General features: G+C 37.7%; 1 protein-coding gene across 2 annotated transcripts in view; it reads left to right on the top strand.

Moving 5' to 3' along the window:
• The window catches only part of csmd1a (CUB and Sushi multiple domains 1a), a 663,682-nt gene that overhangs the window by 542,598 nt on the left and 97,099 nt on the right, over window positions 1-23,985 (top strand). For both annotated transcript variants that reach the window (XM_056249348.1, XM_056249359.1), the window contains exons 31-36: window positions 5,861-5,977; window positions 8,557-8,670; window positions 10,534-10,629; window positions 14,581-14,784; window positions 16,418-16,542; window positions 23,252-23,348. In XM_056249348.1, coding sequence (XP_056105323.1) covers window positions 5,861-5,977; window positions 8,557-8,670; window positions 10,534-10,629; window positions 14,581-14,784; window positions 16,418-16,542; window positions 23,252-23,348 — 753 coding nt within the window. The remainder of the gene's footprint in view (window positions 1-5,860; window positions 5,978-8,556; window positions 8,671-10,533; window positions 10,630-14,580; window positions 14,785-16,417; window positions 16,543-23,251; window positions 23,349-23,985) is intronic.

Raw genomic sequence — 23,985 nt, forward strand, 5'->3', positions numbered from 1 at the left:
CATTCTGCCCAAAATGTATATTACTTACTTTCCTCATATTTTTCCTAGAAAAATAATCCATCTCTGTGAGTCCATATAATGCAAGATGACATAAAAAGTCCTGAAATCAACATGCACCAATGCTACATTTTCATTACTTCAATGAGCTCATTGTTTCTGCCTTAAATTATTACATTGTTTAAATTGATACATTTTTAGCTAACTGTGATTTTGTATATGTACATTTCTGAAATACATAACTTAGACAGTTACCTCTGATAACAGATCACTCTAAATTGTAATGTGGACTTGTGCATTTTCTGTAAAGCTGAAACGATGTGTATTGTGAAAAGCACTATACAAATAAATGTGAATTGAATTGAATAAAAACCACACAAAGCAAAAACATGTTAGTAATCCATACAACTCCAGTTGATAAATCAATGTCTTCTGAAGCAAATAAATAGGTGTAGATAAGAAAAATCCTAATATTTTAAACTTTTTAAACTATAAACCATCACATCCATTGGTAACACTTTACGATAAAGTCTCATTTGCTAATGCATTAAATAAAATTAGATAACAATGAGCGATGCATTTTTACAGCATTGATTAAACTCTGTTAATGTTAGTTCACGGTGCATTAAATTATGTCATGTAATAGATACAAATTTTTATTCTTAAAAAAATGATTAGTAAATGCTGAAATTAACATTAACTATAAATGTGGTACAAATATTGTTCACTGTTAGTTAAAATTACCTAATTTTAACCAATGAAACCTAATTGTAAGGTGGGGGGACTGAATATTTACAGCTACAGTACAATTAGAGCTCAACCATGATTTATTTATTTAGTTAGTTTTGGGTAAATGTAAAAAATTAAGTGACAGGACCTGCTGATTAAGTTATTTAACATGCATTAACCGAATCGAAAATTAGATTATAACCGGAGGTTGATTTGTTGATTTTTCTCAAGAAGGTGGTTGTCATGTATGATAGTGACTTTATCCCTGTACCTGTAGTCTGCTACTACCAGTCTACTAAATCTGCTTTTTTATTGGTCTTCCTTATAGAAACCATTTTTAGGTGGAATTGTGATTGATAATTATTATTTAGCAGGAGCACTTTGTTTTCTCCCCATTTTCTTCAGATTCCTATAGCATCCTTTACTCCGAGCAAAGAAGTGCTAGACCAGATACTTCTTCATGTCGAAAAAACAAAGCATTTTTAATTATTTGTCAATGTTGTATGGATCCTTGTCCCATCATGCTGAATGGTAATGGCTGGAGTAAAGGGGGGCAGAAGTGATGTCTAAAACGTTCCGTTATTCATGAAAATAGAACGTCACGCACACATGAAAGAAAGAAAGAAAGAAAGAAAGAAAGAAAGAAAGAAAGAAAGAAAGAAAGAAAGAAAGAAAGATAGAAACTCCAGACAGTCAAGCTGAAAAAAATATATATTTCCAAAAACCTGAAATTTTCTTCCATCTCAGTGTGAAATTGTAGGTTTCTAGGCAAATCTCCGAACAAAAGGCACAGTATGTGTGTGCTTGTATTTGCGTATGCCCACTTGCACACAAACACGCTCAACTCACTCTGTGTTTGTGTGCGTGTGTGTGTGTGCGTGTGTGTGTGTGTGTGTGTGTAGCTCCAGACAGTCTTCTCATGGCGAGTGTGAAGGGAAGGTGATGTGATCAAAGCTCCAGGAGTGAGTTTGATATGCAGAAAACAGGGAGCCTCAGCTGCATTCTGACACCAGCTTTTCATGAGCTCACAGAAGCATTGTGAAGCAGATGAAGCAACAGACCTGTGGGTGCCAGAGCCCAGAGGCTTTAGCATGGGACTGATGTGCGAGGAATCTCAATTGAAGATCATTGTTACTGAGACCTGAGGGATGAAAGGAACACAGCCAGAGCAGAGAGATCACAGATGACATGGACTGCAATTTTGGAAGGCCGGGATATTCATTGGCATTGAGATAAAGGCAAATACGAGCAGAGTTATTTCGGGGTTTAGGTACACAGAGAACTTGCTTAGTTCTAATCTCACACTCTTTTGTTATTCGCCACAGTCGGTGGGCGTTTTATAAATAAAATGACTTCTTTCTCAATTAAAATTCTTCAAAAATATCTAGGTTATTATTATTTCTTAAAGCAAAGCATTGAAATATTTGTACAACAGTATTAATATTTAAAAATGACTTGTGGTATCCATTAGTGGTGTACCCACCATACAGAAAGCCATTCTGTTTTGAAAATCAAACCATATTAAAGTTTAGTAGTAACTATAATAAAACCATAGTAAATGAACCAACCAGTAATACAAGTAATATTAATAAAACCAACTTCTTAAAAATTACTGTATGTAGCGATTTTCTGTAGCACAACCCAGAACATCCTTAGCAACACACTAGCAACCATCCAGCAATGTTATGACAAGAACCTAGAGCACCCTGGTAGCCTCCTACCTTGTCCTAGCATTCACCAACCATAATAAAACCAACCAGTAATAAACAGGTCAATAAGATATTTTGATTAATGACATGGTAACATGTTAGTTATGACACATTGGTACCTTTTCAAATGTTAAATGAAATATCCCTTAAGAACAACTTAATATTACATATATAATATCATGTTATACCATGGTCTATCTGAATACTTAATTCTGATAAAGGTGTGCATTAAAACCGTTTAATGCACAGTTAGTTCAAGTCTGTTCTATATTAATGCACTGCTTTCATTGATGCACACACTCTCACAGTGGGAAAGAGTTAAGAAATCCTTCTAATATGCTGATTTGTTGCTCTGGAAACCCACTCAACTAGGAGTATGGCTGCCTCTAAGACTATTCTTTTAGGAGTTTCACTTCTGGATGTTTGTGATGCGGTGGGCTGGTCCTCTCCGCACACATTCGTGATGTTCTACAACCTGGACTCTACACTGGGGTCCCAGGTGCTCTCGCCTTAGTGCTGCTCTTCACGATTTCACATAAGACAGACACTTGTCATTATAAACGTTTCCACAGCATAATTCTCCGCGTAGCGAGAGTTCCCTTGAAAGGAACACCTCGCTTACGACTGCAACATTGGTTCCCTGAAGAGGGAAGGAGAAGCTGTGTCGCCCAGCCATACTTCCTGCCTGTCAAGTGACTTACTTAAGCCTATTAGAAGCTGACATTCCACTTTGGGCATGCTTTATAGTTTCCTGGTTGTGACGTCACCTGCCTCTGACGTCCCGTTACCCCATTGGACTGATTTCACACGTGCTTCGTGACGCAAATACACAGAGCGTTCCTACAGCGTCAATTTCAACGCAGCGCCTCATTCCCTTTTCAGGGAACCAAGGCTCCTGTCGTAAACTAGGTGTTTTTTACCAGCTAAAATAACTGGAAATGGCTGACACCGGAAAGCTTGCACATTCAAGGTAAAAATGGCTGTCCGCTCTTACGTTAAAAATAAGATGGATGCAAGTAACAAAAATATAAGGCTTGCATTGATTCTGCACAATCTGCATAGCTTTACAAATCCCTGGCCTCTTGTTTGTAATATTTTGTGCTTAATTTGATTATACTTTCAGTTAGCAATCTAGCTAAAGTTAACACATTCTATCTTTACGGCAACATTTCAATTAAATTCAATTCACATTTATGTGTTTAGCGCATTTATTCACAGTTAGCTAAAATTGTATTAATTTTTAACAATTCAATCATTTAAGGCAGAAACGATGAGCTCATTGAAATAATGAATTTCAGTCAGTGCAGCAAAACATCTGCAGATTTGGGCCTGCATGGTAATTAATAACTTTGAGTAATATGAGTAATACGATTATTTTTGGTCGACTGATGATTTTTTTTAATGGCCAATATGATTGCTGATATCTAGAGACAGGATGTCTTACACTGATATACTGCACATGCAAATTAATGATAAAATTGCATCCATAAGTAACATTGACACTTGCTAATATAAACTCTTATTTTTTCATACCCCCCCCCCAAAAAAAAAAAAAAACTGAAAATGATTAAACTAATAGAACGGGTTGTTAGCACTTCTGTTAATCGGCCAAGCAGGCTCAGCTATTGACCAGAGTTATCTCTAAACGCCAAAATGTGGGCTGATTTCTTACAATAACTTTTAACAGTTAAGCTCCCCAACATTGCTTATTACAGGTGGTCCATCGGTTACAAGGTCACACGCAATGGGCCAGGTGTGACAGAAGCACTGACATTGATTAATATCTCCACAAATACTCTTTGCTGACCTTCTCAGCCTCAAATTTCTACACTTAGCACTCTCAGTAATCCTCTCGGTGACCTTTGTGGTTGATTTTCACTTGTTTTTCCTGTCATGCACAGTCAAACACCTACAGTGAGTGTTTAGCCTCTACACATTACGATCATGATAAAGAGATAACGCACGCCAATGCACCAACACACAGATGATTTATAGTCTTCATTGGCTGCTCCTCCTCAATACTCCCTCCTCATGCTCAGACCTGAATTACGAATCAGTTTGACTAAAATACCTGTCAGAGGCTATAGCAATTCCAACAACCTTTCCACGCGGTTTGTATGATGTGTTGTAGGCCATTCTAGCAGTGCTACCATAAAGCTGGTTTGTGCAATTAATGTCAAGCTCAAGCAAATTAACCCTGCTTGTATAAAGGTATGTACATTTTCCAATATCTTGTTATTGACTTTCTTGCTCCAATAAATGTTTAGGAGTTAAGTGAACCGCTTGCTGCGGGATGCAATGATTTGGTGTCATTAGCTTGTACGAGTCCACACAATACTCAGACCCACAGGGCCTGCATTACGGTTACGGTTGAGTTGTTATTAGTGAGGGCTACTTCTGTCTTTGATGTGAATCATCTACAGTGATTGATTATTAATTTATTGTTTAAAACAGCAGTGTGTTTTAAAATGTGTCAGTGAAAACAGCCTTTTTTCAATTTCCTCTGGTAATTACTCCACTTACCTGTTGTTCAAACAGTGCCTTGTTTTTGAATAAGGTCTGCCTTGCAATCGTGTTTTTTTTTGTTTGTTTAAACCTACACATTCAGCAGGGAATATCTGTTGAAGTTTTTTTCTTGGCAACATTCATTCATTTGTAATGCCCTTCAACGTCATCAAACACAGGCAACAATTGAGTCATCATGCAGATTAGGGGTTTCAAATATAAGGATATTCACATGTAAATAAATATTATGCAAATCACTATACTTTCATATAAATGCATATAATGCATCCAAGTGTGTTTATATTATAAAAAAAATTCATAATTCACCACACATAAACCCTTAAATTGAGTGATAAATGTGGTCGATGTGTAATTTAAAAGTAAATATGACTTTTATTTTTAGCATCAGTTTATATTAGTTTATTTTAGCCAAACTTTGTGTAGTACTAAGGTATATGCAACTGCTGACGGGTAAATCCTCTGTGCACCTGTCAACTGATACATCTATGCACACTTAATCCCAATGCCTTTTGATTTGCTCTTTGAACATATAGCATGTACAATTTAGAATGAAATTATATTGGTCAAATGTGGACTTGGAAGTGCGCTAACGAGCAATTGGAACTTACCTCAAGCACATGGAATGGCATGAAACATTAGAGTCTATAACACTCAGACATGTGACATACTGACTCCAGAAAGCACAAAGTATGGTACATTTATTAGATCTGACCTATCATAATGGAAAAATGACTTAGTTTGTGCTTTCCTCTTCTCCCTCATTTGACATTTGGAGAGCTCCCCCAGTCTCACTGGTCATCACATTTCTAATTCTGTACTAAAAATGGCATTATTACCTAGTGTCATATGGACTGAACAAGAGTAAATACAAGCCTTTTGGGTTGTTTCTCTCTTTTCAGCTCCATGCGGTGGCCAGTACACTGGATCAGAGGGAGTGGTATTATCCCCAAATTACCCTCTCAACTACACGACAGGCCAGACATGCTCCTACTACATCACAGTATCTGGAGAGTTTGGTAAGTAAATAAAGTTATTTACAAAGGTCACAGTTCAGTTCTTTTTAGTGTAATACTGAGTAATACATTGAACATAATAAAATGGGAGTAGGACTTACTTACAAAGTTAAGAAACACTTTTCAGTAAATGTAACAAATCATGTTTTCAAGTAAAGACTGCATACAATTGTCGATGGTTTTTGTTAGAAATTCTCAAGTAATATTTATTTGGTATTCTCTCTGTTTCAAGTAAATTTTACTCAGTATTTTTATTTAATTTTTACATGCCTGAAATTCATTTGTGAAGCATTAATAAATAAACTCAAATTATTTTGAATAATCTGTTTAACGTTTCCCCGTCAGCTTTTTTGTTTTTCTGTCAATGGTGGGGAACCGTTGTGTCATAAATTATGGAAAATTCCGTCAATGGCAGGGAAAGAGTTAATTCAAGTGATGAATTCTTCGATCCAAATTTTCTATTATATACAGACATTTTATGTGAGTAAACTTAAATACATTTTTGGACTTACATCATATACACAACTGATTTACTAAATTCATTGCAAAAAACAACAACAAAAAAACTGGAGTTCATGCATAACAAATAGCAGTGTAAATAAGGCTTTAACATTTGAAGTTTGTGGAAGTGTTTGTGAGCCAACAGAAATCCAGTCGAACTGATATTTGCAGAGCCACTAGCAGTGGCCCTTCAGGTTTTCTGTACTGTTTGAGTATGAAGCGAGGGCTGACATCTCATTACAGAGGAGATAATAGAGTCATCGCAGTGGCCCGTGTGACCCCTTTCACCCCTCTCTGCTTAGCTGGCTCTCACACCAGCACCTGATATGCACAGCATGCCCCTGTGATTTCCCTAGTCTTTCATTCCCTACCGTGTGAACCATGTGTCCTTTTTGGCAAGCCAACACATCACAGCTTCCTCACTGGTCTCAGGTCAGAAGGTATGGAGACCAGACGTGACCAAACATACACATATTGCATACATTACAGAAAGAGGTTCATGATTTTAAAACAATACAAAGGTGTACAATGATGTTAACACTCTCGTACTTGGATGTACACTAACAGTAAAAGCACACAAAAGCTCTAACTGATCTTTAAACAATATCAGTCATTAAACTAAGCATTAAAGGGGCTATATGTAAGGATTGTCATGTATTACTTGCCTTTTTTTGCCAATGTGTGAACAGCTTGTAACCAAATTTAAAAAAAAAAAGAGACCTTCCCCGACTTCCTAGGTTGTCTGTGAAAGTCTGTAGACTGATTGTGATGTAAAGGAATAGGGACGTTTTTTCTAGGAAAATCAATCATGGACGTTTACGCTCGCTCCCAAGAGCCTCTCTTCTTTTCTATGATGCTTAAAGAGCCATTCTCAACTGTAATGTCAATGTATCATGCAAAGAAATGGCATTAATTCAAACTAAGGTCTCACATAGCCAAATCTGTATATAGTCTTATATATAAACATATAATTTATAATCAATTTATCGTAGTGCAATTTTAATGAACTCATCTGTCGTCATGATGCTGGTGAATGGCAGAGCTTTCTCTATGCTTTCTAAACGGCTACTTTCTCACCGCTGTCATTTTTGTTGAGCGTTTATTTTGTCATTGAGAGGAAAACGCGCAGCACATATTTACATATTCATCTGAACATCGCTTTCAGCAGTGTGGACGGCGTCTGGATGTTTGTTATCAGTATATCACTGCAAAGGTATTTCCTAAAACATATTTTTACTTCTAAGCAAAGAACGAAAAAGCATTTAACCACATCCAGGGTGTGTTCACACTTCACAGTTCGGTTCGCTTGGTTCATTTGGTCCGGTCCAAAAAACAACAACAAAAAAAACGAATCATTTAGTCCTAGTAGCGTTCACATTTGCATTTTAACAGATATGTTCACAACCTGATTGCTCTGCTTTTATTATGTATATTTCGCGACGGAACCTATCGAACATTCAAAACAAGGCAGTGTGCCGAGCAAAATGCGCTCGTTGTTTGTACGTATACAATAAGTTGCTGGCTGCAGCAGTTCACTTTATGGCCACCAGTGTCGCTAATAACAATGGTTTCTGACTTGGACATATAGCCCCTTTGAATATTTGTAGTAAGTCAACAACCCATGTGTTTGATTTGTGAGTCGTTTGGATTATTTCATTAAAAAAGAACCAGCTCAGCCATTTGTTCGTCAATCACAAGCAAAAAATGTGCTCGTGATTCCCACATAGCTCTGTCATTTGTTTTCAGGACAGCTGCCGCAGTAGTATAAGTGGTGTTCTGCGGTATGAGTTTACGGTTTATTCACAATTTCACGGCATGATTTCTGTAATCAAAACCTTCTATTGTAATGAATTTAATCTCATGTGCCACTTTATCTAGATCGGGCTGATGTGTCTAGGCTATACATACTTCTGTGCAGATTGCATATGGACACTTATAAAACCATCAACCTGAAATACGAGTGTCAATGGGAAATTTATGTTTCTTTTATTCTTATCTCATTGTACTACTTTTGATAGTGTCTCTTCCCAGCAGTGGTGATGATAGTAACACGCTCTGTGTGTTTCATTGTGTTTCCTTAGTGGTGTTTGGGCAATTTGCCTATTTCCAGACTGCCATGAACGACTCCGTTGAGTTATTTGATGGGCCCAATCAGAATTCTAGGATGCTAAGCTCCCTGGCTGGATCTCATTCTGGTAAGTAATGGCTTTACATTCACCACAGTTTTGTTGCTTTGAGTTTGCTTTGAAATGCACAGAACCCGTTGAAAAGAAGCAAACGGGCATATGTGGCTTTTTAAATCAGTGAAAAAACAATTGAGCAGTGAACGAGGTCTCAAGTGAGGTTTAATGGCTTCTTTCCAAAGGGGAAATGCAGAGGGAGTATCATTTTTAGAAAGCGTTTGCTGATTATTTTGTATTTGTATTTATTGTTTCAAATTTCTGTTATACAGTATAGTGAACACACTTTGTCAGGCTCGAGCAAACATAAGTCTTCTTTTTGCAAGTAATATTTTCACTAAATCATAAAAAAATTAAATAAAAATACATATTTGCACTCATAAGTCAACCGGAAAGACCTCATTAAAGCATTTTGGACTTTGGAGTCATCTGCAGTATATGCTAATTTTCTTTTTCTTGCAACAAAACAATCACAATTTTTGATGCAATTAAAATATTTCAAAAGTAAGTTAAATACAACTGAAACAATACAAACTTAAGTTAAAATGCAGTTTTAAATGTTTAAGTATAACGGTACCAAAGTTGTAACCTACAGTAATAAGTTCCTCCACCTTTTGAATCTATTTAACTTTAACTATGTCTAGATTAAGATAAAAAATGAGTTCTGATAAATCATGTCAAGAAAAAATGAAATCGGCAAATTATGTAAAAATTCTTCTCCAAAACAATTCAGTTTCCCATATTTTTATTTTTTGTAGATAAATAAGTCTGTTCTTTTCAAGTTCAGGTGTATAGATAGAGGTGTCCTATCAGAGTAACCACAGGTGTAGAGAATCACATCCACTATCAACATGATCCACTAATGTCTGGCAACCAGAAAGTGTCAACATACTTGTTGTCCTTGTTTTAAACAGCATATGTATTGGTTTTATCATTTCAAACCTAAAGAATAAAAAAATATTTTTTTGTCATTAAAGCAAGTTTTTGCTATCTTCTTTAAAAAAAATGCTGCTTGGTTTGATATTGTGTTGTTTTATTTATTGCTAATGACATTTTAAGTGTGGTACAACACTTAAGTGTTCAAATATTTTTTGGACCACTGTATTTATATCAAGTTTAAATCTTAAATCTTGGATCCATGTTGTCGTTTTTGCCCTTTGGTTCTAGACTTGTTTAATTCTTTCTAAAAAGAAAATGTTATCCTTGCAGCTTCCCGCTGAATTATTGCCGGTATTATTGAGTGAAAGGTAATAAAATGCCAAGAACAAGAAAATCACGGCTAATTCCTCAGTCTTTGTAGGATTGATGGCGGCCATTGCACACAAACTGTTTGTATGGCATTTTTATACTGTATATCTTCATGGTCTGCTGTGCAACATTATATTCCCATGGGAAGCGCTGTAAATTCATATCATTTCTATCTCAGCTTTGTGAGCAGTGGGCCAGAAATCTTGACAGGCCACTCAATTCATAGTTAGAGTGTTTAACCCTCCAGGCTCAACTGTAGTGTTCAGTTGCCATCTATATCAGCACTTTGTTTCCTCCTTTGGATACAACTTTGTAAAAGTACACTTTGATTTTGGAAAAGCTCATAGTTTAGCTCAAGGGTAAGTCAGCCTTTCGGTTGGGGATTTTCTTTTAATTTTCCCACTGCATCTATGAGCATGCTGAAGACAGCTTGAGTATTTCTTTGGGTATCCATCAGTTTTAGGCCCATTGTTGCTGACCTGCTCTCTCCACCCTTTGCCTTGGAGGCTGATCAGAGTTATTAAGCCATTCGTCATGTACACTACCTTAAGGCTACAGTTTGTTGTGGCACATTTGCCTCCACAAGCAACTCTGACAGATTTTAATGTCTGCCATATTGTGTTTTTGCAGGAGAAACCTTGCCCTTGGCCACTTCAAACCAAATCATGCTGAGATTCAGCGCAAAAAGTGGTCCATCTGCCAAAGGTTTCCATTTTGTTTACCAAGGTAAGCACACGCTCAACCCTCAGTCAATAACAGGTCATCATGCAGAGCCAATGCTTTGTTTTTAATCTTCAATTCCAAAACATTCAGTTAGCCTTTGGTGTGTTTGTGTGGTGTATATATTGGCAGCGTGTATAGGGTGAAGTGTATATATTAGCAGCGTGTATAAAGTGAAATCACGGCTGTGTAGTGTAGAGCCGGCCTGCTGATCAGTATGCCTGAGCCCGCTTACTGTGGGAAATAGCCTTTATATTTCACACAGAGAAGTTAACAGCGCAATCACAATGTCATAACCAATACACAATAGAGTCAAATCAGGAAGCGGCTTGAATTTGATGTAATTTCTAATGCATTTAGCTCTGAGTAAAGCCGAATAGGAGAATGATTTGCACACTGTTCTCATGAGTATTTTGAGAGTTGCCTCACAGTTTTATGCTTGGGGACATTTTCGGTAACACTTTCTATGAAGTCCATGCTTATAATGAATTATAGCCCCATCTATACTTATTTATATTTACTATTCTAAAAATATATTTATAAAGACTCATTAAGATCTATACTGCATTATAAGAACAGTTATAGTTACATTTATATTATTTTTTATAATTATTTGCTTTTTCAATGTGCATGTTCATAATCCATTATACACTGATTTATAAATGATCAAATATAAAATAGTTCCAGAGACCCTCGTTTGCTGTACCAATTAGTTATCAATTATGTCTTTAATGGCTACTGTTTGCATTAGGGGGCATGAAATCATTTGTTAAAATCTATATCTCGTCAGCCATATGCATGGTATTGCTTATAGCAGTTTGGAATTATACGTTTAAAAATATTGTTGCAGTGTTTTGCAAGTATGTAACTTCAAAAATATATATATAAAATTCAACTGTTTGTATTAATGATTTCTGTTTTTCTTTTCATTATTTTATTACAGGAATTATTGTTCATTAATTACATTTACAGATAAACAACTTAAAATGTACGATGAGCACATCTTCATGATTTCTTAACATTTGCTTTAGGAAAATTTCATCCTATGTTTTCACTTTACTTAAAGCCATCAATGATGCATTTATAGAGCTTAGTAACTGTATTATTACTCACAATATGTATTTATAAGAACACAACACAGATATTAATAACACTATATTCACTTATTTGAACGAAATGTATCTGTATTACTAAAATGTCATTGTAACTATAATATAATAACATTATAGCAATGCAGGCTGCATCTTTAAAAATACATCCATGGAACCATATGACTGACTAATTAATACGTATAAATCAGTGTATAATGGATTATGGATTTTTTTTTTTTGCTTTGCTTTGCCCCTTGGTTTTATGTAGGTGCTTTTTTAAATAGTAGTAATAATAATAAATATAGCTGCAAGTAGCAATTAAATGGCTTCAAGCGCTTTAAGGCCTTTAGGCACTTGCGTGAAAATATATTATCTTTTATTTAGTAACCACTTAAGTTATGGACACACCAAGCCGATGCTAAAGAACTAACGCTGATGAACTGGCGCTGATGAAAGCCGACTGTGTTGTCACCTCGCGCCAGGAAAAAAATCTGTGCTTGAACACACCGAAAGGACTACAGCCGACTGTCAGGTAGCATGCACGTTCTGCGTCTGCGTGTAAAGGACATAACTGTCTATTTAAGCAGATATATTCGTCTTTATTCGTCATTCAAAAACCATTTGGAATATCATTCATCCGAGACGTTAATTTTGTTCGTCTTGAGCTAAAGGATTCCAGCGATTTGAGACACTTGAGCCTGTAACGGACGGTTTAGGAGTTATGAGCTATAATGTACTTTGGATCGCTGCAGCGCCACCATCAGGCCGATTGGGGTGAGCCTACCATCCCTCAACGTTTCAAGTCTCTACTACTTAAGCTGGTGCCACACTGAAAGATTTTCAAAATTTGAGAGACCAAAAACATGACGATAAGAAATCATAGATTTAACCGTTTTGTTCCTCTAGTGTGTGGAGTGCCACGATGTGACCAGGAAAGCACACCACACACTACCAGATTCCATTCACAAACAACATTCACAGTCCCGTCTGTGAACACGGGAAATTTCGCAAAATCTCTCGCATCAAACATGGCAAAAGAAGAAATGGCACTTATAGTGTATGGACTGCTTTTTACAGAAAATTTGAAAGAAACATGTTTAGATGAAGTCGAGGAGACTGTCCAGTGTGAACATGGGCATGCACTTTACAACAACATGTTGAATATTTGTTGAAATCGGTCCAAAATCGCTCAGAATATCTTGTAGTGTGCACCCAGCATTACGGTTTGGTCTGCCCGATCACTTTTAGGGGACAATGCTGATCCTTGGTAATTCTAACAAATACAACAGGGTTTCAGTGCTACTTACTTGAACCCCTAAAAATAATAATAATAAAACATTTTTTAAAAGCATTTTTGGGTGAGCTATTTTTGGGGATGACATGAGGGTGAGTAAATACTTTTTTGGTGAACTGTTCCTTTAAATGACTCACCTCCGAGGTTTCAGATTTCCCAGACAGCAGCAGGGTGCCGCAGGATGCGTGAGGCATTTTCCCTCGTTTTAAAATGTGTCATAAAAGAGTATATAAACGACTCTTTTTAGCTCCCTTTATCAGCTGCCTTATAAAAAGATACAATAGGAATTTTTCACGGTGGCATCAGCAAGCTTTCACACACACACAGCGCAGACCGCGGCAAGCCTGCTCTGTCTCTTTTCACATCTCCTTACCATTTTATAGCGTACAGCAATGGGCGCAGAGAGAACAGCGGGTGTATGAGAAATGTTCTCTGACAGTTAGGACAGTTCATTTGGCTCATGGAGGTATCCAGGTGATGGTGGATGGTCCTACCAGCCTCTTCCTATATATCCACAGCCGTCAGATGAAAGTTAAGGCACAAATAGACAAAAAGAACCAAAGTTGCTGCAATGTTCGAAAACAAAACCAGCAAAGTTCTCTGTGCTAGGGTCACGAAGATGCTCGTACAAATGTACTACAAAAATATATATGTGGGTTTTCTATAAAAAAGAGTCACAGTGTACACTTCTGCACTGGGAAGCCTAAAGAAATATGGAACGTTATCTGTGTTTCAAAGCTAAATGTTGTTTTTAATTCATTCAATACTGAAAAGGGTAGGAAAAACAAAAACAAGTCACTTTATAGCAAAAATATAAATGGACTTTACCCAATAAATGTGTGCTGCTGTAAATATTTTTATAATGGGGTTATTAAAGTATTGAGCCATTAGCTTAGCAACATGGTAAAAGTAAAACTCATTTGAAATCAACTGAGTTGAGTCGCCTATATGGCTTGTGTTAGCATTATTTATGTATGTATGTATTTGTATTTATATTTGCCTATACTACTGCATCTCTCACGGCCCGCTGCCTCGTCCTGTTCGCCACATACTGTTCAAACGTTTGTTTGTTTGTTCATGTTCACAAAGGCTGCATCAATTTAATACAGTAAAAGTAGTAATATTGTGATACATTATTACAATTTAAAATAGCACTTTTTCCATTTGAATATATTTTAAAATGTAATTCATTCCTGTTTGGGCAAAGCTGAATTTTCAGCATCATTACTTCAGTCTTTATTGTCAAATGATTCTTAGAAATCATTCTAATTTGTTGATTTGCTGGTCAAGAAACATTTCTTATTATTCTAGTTGAAAACAGTTGTTCTGTTTAATATTTGATGATATAATATCTGTTTAAATTATGATATTTTTTTACAGGATTGGTTGATGAATAGAAAGTTCAAAAGAACAGCATTTATTTGATTTATATATATATATATATATATTGTGACAAAAACCTAGTAAATGACTATATTGTAACCTTGTACATTGTTACTATATTGTAAAGGCAGCTTGAGCTTGAGGCACATCTGCCCCATTTTGATTAGAGATCTGTTTCCTGTCCACTAGCTGTTCCTCGCACCAGTGATACACAGTGCAGTTCCATCCCAGAGCCCAGATACGGCAGGCGGATCGGTTCAGAATTCTCAGCTGGCTCCATTGTTCGTTTCGAGTGTAACCCCGGATACCTTCTCCAGGGATCCAAAGCCATCAAGTGCCACGCGGTCCCTAACGCTCTGGCACAGTGGAATGACACCATCCCAAATTGTATAGGTAAGCTAGCCTGGATTTATCCAAGGAAAATGCACACTAGTTATGTTTTATTCAGGACTAAACAATTCATTGTGACTGAGTGTTAGAAATACAAAAAAATACAGACAGTACAGTGCTAACAGATACCATCATTCAGATTGGTATTCATAGCCCCGTATTTTATCAAGTCATATAGAGAATGTAAATGTGCGAGTTTCCCATGATCTTCTGTAACCTTGAGGCAAGTAATAAGGGTTAGGAATCCTGCTGGAGGACGAAATGGCAGTGGCCTCTATGAGGATTTAAAATGTCAGGCCTCTAGTTAATATTTCCTTCTATACTGCCATCCTCAAGGGGCTGAAAGCTGAATCCAAGGGCCTCTGGGCCACAGCCTTCAGTTCAAAGCCTTAACCTCCAGGCTTTAATACTGAGCATTTAACTGTCGCTGTATTCTATAGTGCTGTCACGATTTTATCACACCCAAGGCACATCCTCATTTCAGTCTGCTTTCAAATCTCAATTCCCCAGTTTTCATAAGTATTACAAACTGAAAGGTAGATATCTATTAAATATTAATCGAAATTAAATATGTTTAGCTGCTGCAACATAAAAATCATTCCACATTCATCCATTTCATCTGAATTAAAGTCAACATGAAACACTGTTTGCCGGTCAGTCTGTAATACCTGAATAGAGATTGAGCCATAAATGTCATCCAACTAATTGCTCTGGAGCTGCAGGAAAGTGATGTCATGACAATCCTTCACAAGTTATGTGACGCCAAAGGTATCAGACAGGAAACATACACTGTGTCCGAAATCGAATACTTCCCTACTATTGTAGTATGAAAAAAAAAAATAAACCTGTACGCTAAAAGAGTAGTATGTCTGAATACATAGTATTCGCAAAACCGTTGACGAAAGGTCCCCGGATGACCTACTACTTCCGCCTTTACTTTCCCATGAGGCCACTGGAGAGGATTTGCAGTGAAGGGACACAACTGTAACAACATGGCCGATGTAGTATATCTGAATTTCATTAATATATAGATTAATATTTCATGTTCATACAATATAGAACACACTTTTTTAACGGTAACTTCAAATTCAAATGTAGCATACTAATCAGACAGTATGCGATTTAGGATACACATATACTCTTTTTAATGCTTTTAAGAGCCCTTCACAAAAATCAGATGCAGGAAAAACATCATCTTTAATAAAATAGAATGTTTTTTTTTTAAACATTCATCAATGGAAGAAAAAATTTCGAATCTACCAGCAAGGATAAAGGATGAGATTGTTAATATGTAAAAAAAAGTGATTTTACTACCGTAATTTGTCAATTTTAAACTTGCATTGTTGGTCATGTTGACTTATTAAAAATGTGGTTAGCTTCTATGGCTAGAAAGTCTTTACAAATGCAATGATATAAGATTGTTTCTTGGTAAATATAAAGTGGTACCAGAAAGACATTTCTCATGCAGAGAATGTATGTTTTAGCAGGGAGATGATGGCTTTGGTTCATGTTACCTTAGGCGTAATCACATCTTGTGTCAAAGGAGACGGCCGTCTTTCTCACAGGACTCAGTTCAGGCACTTGTACTGTTCCATCTTCAGCACAAGCTCAATTTTGCCTCCGTTTTGCTCCACAGTTCCATGCAGCGGGAATCTAACAGAAAGGAGAGGTACCATCCTCTCCCCTGGGTTCCCGGAGCCTTATGGGAACAGCCTGAACTGTGTGTGGAAAATCATTGTAACAGAAGGAGCCGGTATCCAGGCAAGTACAAAAGAGCCATGTGTGAACTCATCAAATGCAGTAAAGCTACACCTGCTGAAATGATGAGATGGAAAAGATTCCATTTCACGCTGCAAGGGAGTGGATTACAAAAGTTAAATTAAGCATTGTGTTTTGTGCGGTTCAAAGTGGTGTTTGGTTTAAATAGAAAATCTAACTGTGATGCCAAATGTAGAGTATGGCCATGAATGAAAGTCAAGATAAATCCGTAAAATTTTTATTGTGGCATTTATATGAATTGTATTTTTAATAAATGTATACAATAGCTTTACAATTCCTGACAGCCGTGGTATTTCGAGACAACAGGGGGGAAAAGGCTGTTAAACACGTTGTTTTTTTTTAAGAAAATTATATGAAAATTAACTAAATATAATATTAACAATTAATTAGATAACAACCAAATTCTGTAAAATTAAAGCAATGTTTAGTATTTCTCTATTGACCAAACATAGCTTCACACTTTTCCTCAAGTAAAGGCAAGTAAACAGTTAGTAATAAAGTAAAGAACAAATTATAGGGGAAATGAAAGCCATAGAACAAAAATCCACATTTACATTGCTTAAAGTTTTTCAGGTAATCTGAAAGCTATATGAAGAATCAGAGTAAGCATTCAGAAAAAAATATAATAGTAATAATCAAATTTATAATACATAATTCATTAATACTAATTGTATGCTGTCAGAATTTGAAGTAAGTAAAAAATTTCCTATTAATAACTTTGTGTTAATTTGAAAATTGAAAATTAAACTGAAAAACGTCTCGGTTACGACTGTAACCTTGGTTCCCTGAAAAGGGAACGAGACGCTGCATAGAGATTTGACGATATGGGAACACCTCTGTGTGATTGCGTCCTGAAGCACATGTGGAATCAGTCCAATGGCATAAAGGGACGTCATAGGCGGGTGACGTCATGACCAGGAAGCTATAAAGTACACCCAGACCAAACAATGTCAGCTTCTGATAGGCTGAAGCAAGTCGATCACAGTTATGCTGGAAGTATGGCTAGGTGAGGCAGCGTCGCGTTCCCTTTTCAGGGAACCAAGGTTACAGTCGTAACCGAGACGTTCCATTTCAAGGGAATTCGCTCTGCGTCGAGAATTGACACAGTGGGAACTTTTATACCCATGCTGCCGTACTGACCAGTGCCTGTCTTGTGTGAAATCAGGTGAGCACAACTTAGACAGAAGCACCTGGGACCCAGGGGTGAAGCCCAGATATAGGTTGTAATACTCACCGCATCACACACCTCTTATAGGGATACCCCTATTATAAGGCTTACAAAGGCGCCATACTCTTCCTGATCTTGTCCCTGACCCTGGGACAAGAACCAAGGCTTCTTCCACATAACCAAAGTATGAAGCACCTGCGCTTAACCTTGATCATGCAGAACGGGTTGCCCCTCAGGGAAACCCCTTGGTCTTGAGCCATCACTGCAAAGGTCTCATGTACATCAGCCCAAAAGGTATTCCATTTGACACAGCTGCCATCAGACCTAACAGTCTCAAAACTGTTTGACAGTGAGTGACTGTCCTAGCTTTATCTTGCACACAGCTGTGAGGATCGAACCAATACGAGCAGGAGACAGATGTGCCTGCAATGCTTTTGAATCCCACACTACACCTGAAAAGTGGTCCTCTGTAATAGAGAAAAAGACTTTTCTTTGCGTTCAGCCTTGACCCCTCCATACTTTCATGTGGGCGAGGACGACATCCTGATGCCAAACCGTCGTCTGCTCCACATTGAGCCAAGAACGACCAAACGTCGATGTAATAAAAATACTGGGGGACAAGACTAGGCCGAAAGGAAGAGCATTCTACGATCCTCTTTCCCTGCATAGCTTTTACCCCCTGTTCCATAACCAAAGGCTGCTCAGGGCCTACAACAGTAGACAGAACCCCCCTGTGTGCAGGACCCATTGAGATATATTTGGTAGTAGTTTCCACACTGCTAAAAAAATCTACTAAGGGAACCAGTCTTATCTATATTAAATATAGCCAAATATATACCAGACAAGTAAAGAATGATCTGGATGAAAGGCTGAATATAGTATTTTCACACAGGCATCTAACTTCTCAAAGCCAGACAAATGTTCCATTTAATTTCTCAAATTAAATGCAGCCAAGAAACAAACAGACAAGTATACACGGTCTGAATGACAGGCTGAATGTTATATAAGAATCTCAAAAACAAAAGGAATCTATGCGAGATTCGAGCCATTAGATTCTTTATTGCAGGCCCGTCAAGATCTCACCACTAGAATTCTAATCTAAGCGCTGCCTCGGCAAACGCGAGATCCGAGCCACTAGATTCTTTATTGCAGACCCGTAATCTACACACTGCCTCGGCAAACGCGAGATCCGAACCACTTGCATAAGACGTTTTTCCCTTGAGAAGAAAGCCAACAGGAGCGGAGCTAAAACTCCTGATAGGGCAAGCTTTTCTTTACACCGTAACACCTGGTTTGATGCTGCATAAAGAATTAAGGGACCAGAAACTTCCACGCTTCAATGAGCCATGTGTATTAAATTGACACCTCAAATCAACATACAGCCAGCAAACACATAACATACACAGCCCTTCAGCTGCGAAAGAAACACCAAATAGTTCAGACTTTTATAGTAGCAGTTTGGCTACCAAGAGCTCAATCTTTGGAGATGTAAGAGTGAGATGAAACAGCACTTAACTGCAATGAGGATAATGCATTACATTTATATAGCGCTTTTCTCAGCACTCAAAGTGCTTTACATAGAAGGGGGAAATCTCCTCAACCACCACCAATGTAAAGCATCCACCTGGATGATGCGACGGCAGCCATACTGCGCCAGAATGCCGACCACAAACCAGCTAACTGGTGGAGAGGAGACAGAGTGATGAAGCCAATTAGTATATATATATGGGGATGATTAGGAGGCCATGATGGACAGAGGCCATTGGGTAAATTTGGGCAAATGATGAAGCCACATCAGCCTGCAAACGAGTCTCCAAGCGGCTGTTGGTATCGTTGATTAATTGTAGCTCATGAAATGAACAAATAATGGAAAGAGTGTTGTTGGCAGAATGAAGACAATTAATCCCTTTTTGGTCTATTTATAGTTGAACTGTTTCCTCAAGCTTACACAGACCGTCTGCATCAATCAAACATACAAAATGTGCTTAGTCCTTCCCATTAACAAATTTACCAATAACATAGTAACATAAACCTTACCAAACATCATACATACAAACAAAGTACTAACAATAGTACAACAGTGAGTTATGGAACCACAAGTTCCTCAAAACGGCACAAACACAAGATAGCATCGGTGAGAAAGCTTCTCCATGTGGTTAAAAAATCCTTCCTGCCTCATGCTTCTTCTCTTCTCCTTTTTATGTTTTTAACTAACCGGCTAGAACGCCCCCTAATGACAGGATTAAATATAGTATGAACGTAAAGCTACTGGGACAAAAGTAACAGTAAAATTGTTAAAACACGTCAGGAAATGTTATGAGTGAACACTGTCAGCCCACACGAGAGCAGATGTGCATGCTCCGCTCCCAAACAAACAACACATAAATTGCGTGATGTAGCGAGGGCAGGGAGGGACACACGATTCAAAATGCTGTTTGTTCGCCATTATACTCCTGTCTTGAGATATATATATATATATATATATATATATATATATATTAGAGGTGGGCATAGATTAATTTTTTTAATCTAGATTAATCTAGATTAATATTGAAATTAATCTAGATTAATCTAGATTAAAATGGCTCATTTGAATTCTCCCGAAGGCATTCAGAATATGTGTGCTACCCAAATAATGACTAAAAGTAAGTCTTTGAGAATAGTTTGCCTCGCGTAGGGATGTGCATTTCTGCCAAAAATGCCATTCGACAATCGAGGAGCAAAAGTCGAATATCGTAAAAAAAACAAAAAAAACAACAACAACAACGCAATGACAGAAAGGGAGGCCAATTTCATCTTTAGCGATTTGTCATCAAACAAACTGTTTATTAATTGAACAAGTAACATGTTTTCGTCCTTTTTTTAACATAGTAGGCTAATTGGAAGAAGAAAAACAATACGCACGACAGTTCGTTTTTGCATCGCCAATGCTCGTTAGATCAAAAAATAATGTCATCATATGTCATAAGAATTTTATGTGAACCTGCCTTGTTACTGCAATAGCCTCATTTTTAAACAAATTAGTTTCAATCAATGTAAACTATTCGTGTGATTATGCCACTGCGCAATACACGCGCAATAGGCTTCACACACAATGTATTGAAATGAAATCGAATGTATCGTCCTGTGGAATCATTCATTCACAGACAGCTTACGAAGATGTTCAACTAATAAAGTTCTTCATCGCTGGCAAAAATATGATGCATTTGCAGATTTGCATTCACTAGACTAGACTGTAGATCGGCCACTTCATCCAACGCTCTTGATGCTCTTAAATCTTCCTGTTTCGACTCCGAGTGTGAATTGAAAGCGCTTCAGACGATTCAGTGCGCGAGGAACTGAACAGATCAACTGATTCGCTAACCGATTTAGACGGATCATCTGACAACTTGTTTGATGAAGTCTTTGAACAGAATCGACTCAAAAGAGTGATTCATTTGTAAATGAGCATCGCTCATGCCCATACAAAGGACACAGCGCGCTTGGAATAAACTCATTTAACAACGTATTGCATTAAAATAAAGAAACGAGAGGAACGTCGCCCAACGTAACAAAGTAAAAGTACACCTTGTGTCCCTGACAGGAAAATACCCTACTGCGCGATCTGTGACAGTAGGCGCGGCGTCATACTACACATTAGAATTGCGCGAAAATATAACGATATTCGAAAAAGCTATTTATGATCCCAACCCAACTTTGATTAACGGCGATATTTTTTTTATCGCCCGATAAGAGTCTCACGTTAACGCAGCACGTTAAGGCCGTTAACGGCCCAGCACTAATATATATATACAATATATATATATATACACTCACCTATTATTAGGATTATTAGGAACACCATACTAATATTGTGTTTGACCCCCTTTCGCCTTCAGAACTGCCTTAATTCTACGTGGCATTGATTCAACAAGGTGCTGAACGCATTCTTTAGAAATGTTGGCCCATATTGATAGGATAGCATCTTGCAGTTGATGGAGATTTGTGGATGAATGCACATCCATGGCACGAAGCTCCCGTTCCACCACATCCCAAAGATGCTCTATTGGGTTGAGATCTGGTGACTGTGGGGGCCATTTTAGTACAGTGAACTCATTGTCATGTTCAAGAAACCAATTTGAAATGATTCGAGCTTTGTGACATGGTGCATTATCCTGCTGGAAGTAGCCATAAGAGGATGGGTACATGGTGGCCATAAAGGGATGGACATGGTCAGAAACAATGCTCAGGTAGGCCCTGGCATTTAAATGATGCCCAATTGGCACTAAGGGGCCCAAAGTGTGCCAAGAAAACATCCCCCACACCATTACACCACCACCACCAGCCTGCACAGTGGTAACAAGGCATGATGGATCCATGTTCTCATTCTGTTTAAGCCAAATTCTGACTCTACCATCTGACTGTCTCAACAGAAATCGAGACTCATCAGACCAGGCAACATTTTTCCAGTATTCAACTGTCCAATTTTGGTGAGCTCTTGCAAATTGTAGCCTCTTTTTCCTATTTTTAGTGGAGATGAGTGGTACCCGGTGGGGTCTTCTGCTGTTGTAGCCCATCTGCCTCAAGGTTTTGCGTATTGTGGCTTCACAAATGCTTTGCTGCATACCTTGGTTGTAACGAGTGGTTATTTCAGTCAAAGTTGCTCTTCTATCAGCTTGAATCAGTCGGCCCATTCTCCTCTGACCTCTAGCATCAACAAGGCATTTTCGCCCACAGGACTGCCGCATACTGGATGTTTTTCCCTTTTCTTACCATTCTTTGTAAACCCCAGAAATGGTTGTGCATGAAAATCCCTGTAACTGAGCAGATTGTGAAATACTCAGACCGGCCCGTCTGGCACCAACAACCATGGCACGCTCAAAATTGCTTAAATCACCTTTCTTTCTCATTCTGACATTCAGTTTGGAGTTCAGGAGATTGTCTTGATCAGGACCACACCCCTAAATGCATTGAAGCAACGGCCATGTGATTGGTTGATTAGATAATTGCATTAATGAGCAATTGAACAGGTGTTCCTAATAATCCTTTAGGTGTGTGTATATGCTTGTGACAAACAAACAATGAATAGACAGAGACAATTTCACACAGAGCGCTTGCTGAAGGCATAGAAGCTGACATTGTTTGGTCTGGGTGTGCTTTATAGCTTCCTGGTCATGACGTCATCTGCCTATGATGTCCCATCAGGCCATTGGACTTATTTCACACGTGCTTCAGGACGCAATCACGCAGAGGCACTCCCACAGCGTCAATTCTTGACGCAGCGCAAGTTCCCTTGAAAGGGATTTGGATCTTTCAGAAATTGTCATGGTATTAACACCATGAGTACATTAACATATGACCAATAACCATTTACATATTGATGTCTTAAAGGTATTAGCAGAAACCACCTGTTTAGGTTCAGAGAGATTGCTTAGGATTACAAGCATTGCTGCAAAAGTATAGCATATGACCATTTTGTTAATGAATTGTTTCATTGTACATAAATTTGTCATTTCATGATGTGTGTCTCCATTTTCTTGGCAGATCCAAGTCATGAGCTTTGCTACCGAGCATAACTGGGACTCGTTAGAAATCTATGATGGTGGCGATATGACAGCTCCAAAGCTCGGGAGCTTTTCAGGTTTGTATTGTCTTTATTAATCCCCTTTTAACTGCTCATTTCAATAATAGTCTGTTGGAGTGATACAGCATCTGATTTACAGAAGTCCTCCTACAGCTCATTTGCATATCATGTAGTTCTTTATAGCTCATTACGCTTTCATATTGCAATAAAACTGAGAGCCAAACCCCGCCACTGGTTTTATGCCCCTGGATTCTTGGAAGGGCTGAAATTAGCTCCAGTCCTGGAACGCTGTCTATGTGCCATCCCTTACATAACAGATGAATGTCCTCATTTTACATTTGGTTGATTAACAGTATCAATTATTACACCCTTTTGAGTTCCAGTTGGCAAACCACCACCCACATTTATTCTATTTGAATGTTTAAAACTGAAAGATTGAATTTTTTGAGTTTTTTTTTTAAATGCCATAATTACAGCTTGTGTTTTACTATGTAGAGTTTAGCTTTTTCTTACTCTACTGAAAAGTTTCCTTTGTAGTTATTCATAGTGGTTATGAGTACTTCTGGAAAGCTAGCATTTTATGATCTCATATTTATTTAATGCTTTTGAGAGACTGCATATCGTCGCTGGCAGGTGGAAAACTTGTATCTCCAAAAATGCTATTTTTAAGAAAATTGAAAAAACACTGTATTTT

The sequence above is a fragment of the Rhinichthys klamathensis genome, unplaced genomic scaffold (assembly GCF_029890125.1).
Source record: "Rhinichthys klamathensis goyatoka isolate OS25496 unplaced genomic scaffold, OSU_Roscu_1.1 h1tg000003l_1, whole genome shotgun sequence".
Taxonomy (NCBI): domain Eukaryota; kingdom Metazoa; phylum Chordata; class Actinopteri; order Cypriniformes; family Leuciscidae; genus Rhinichthys; species Rhinichthys klamathensis.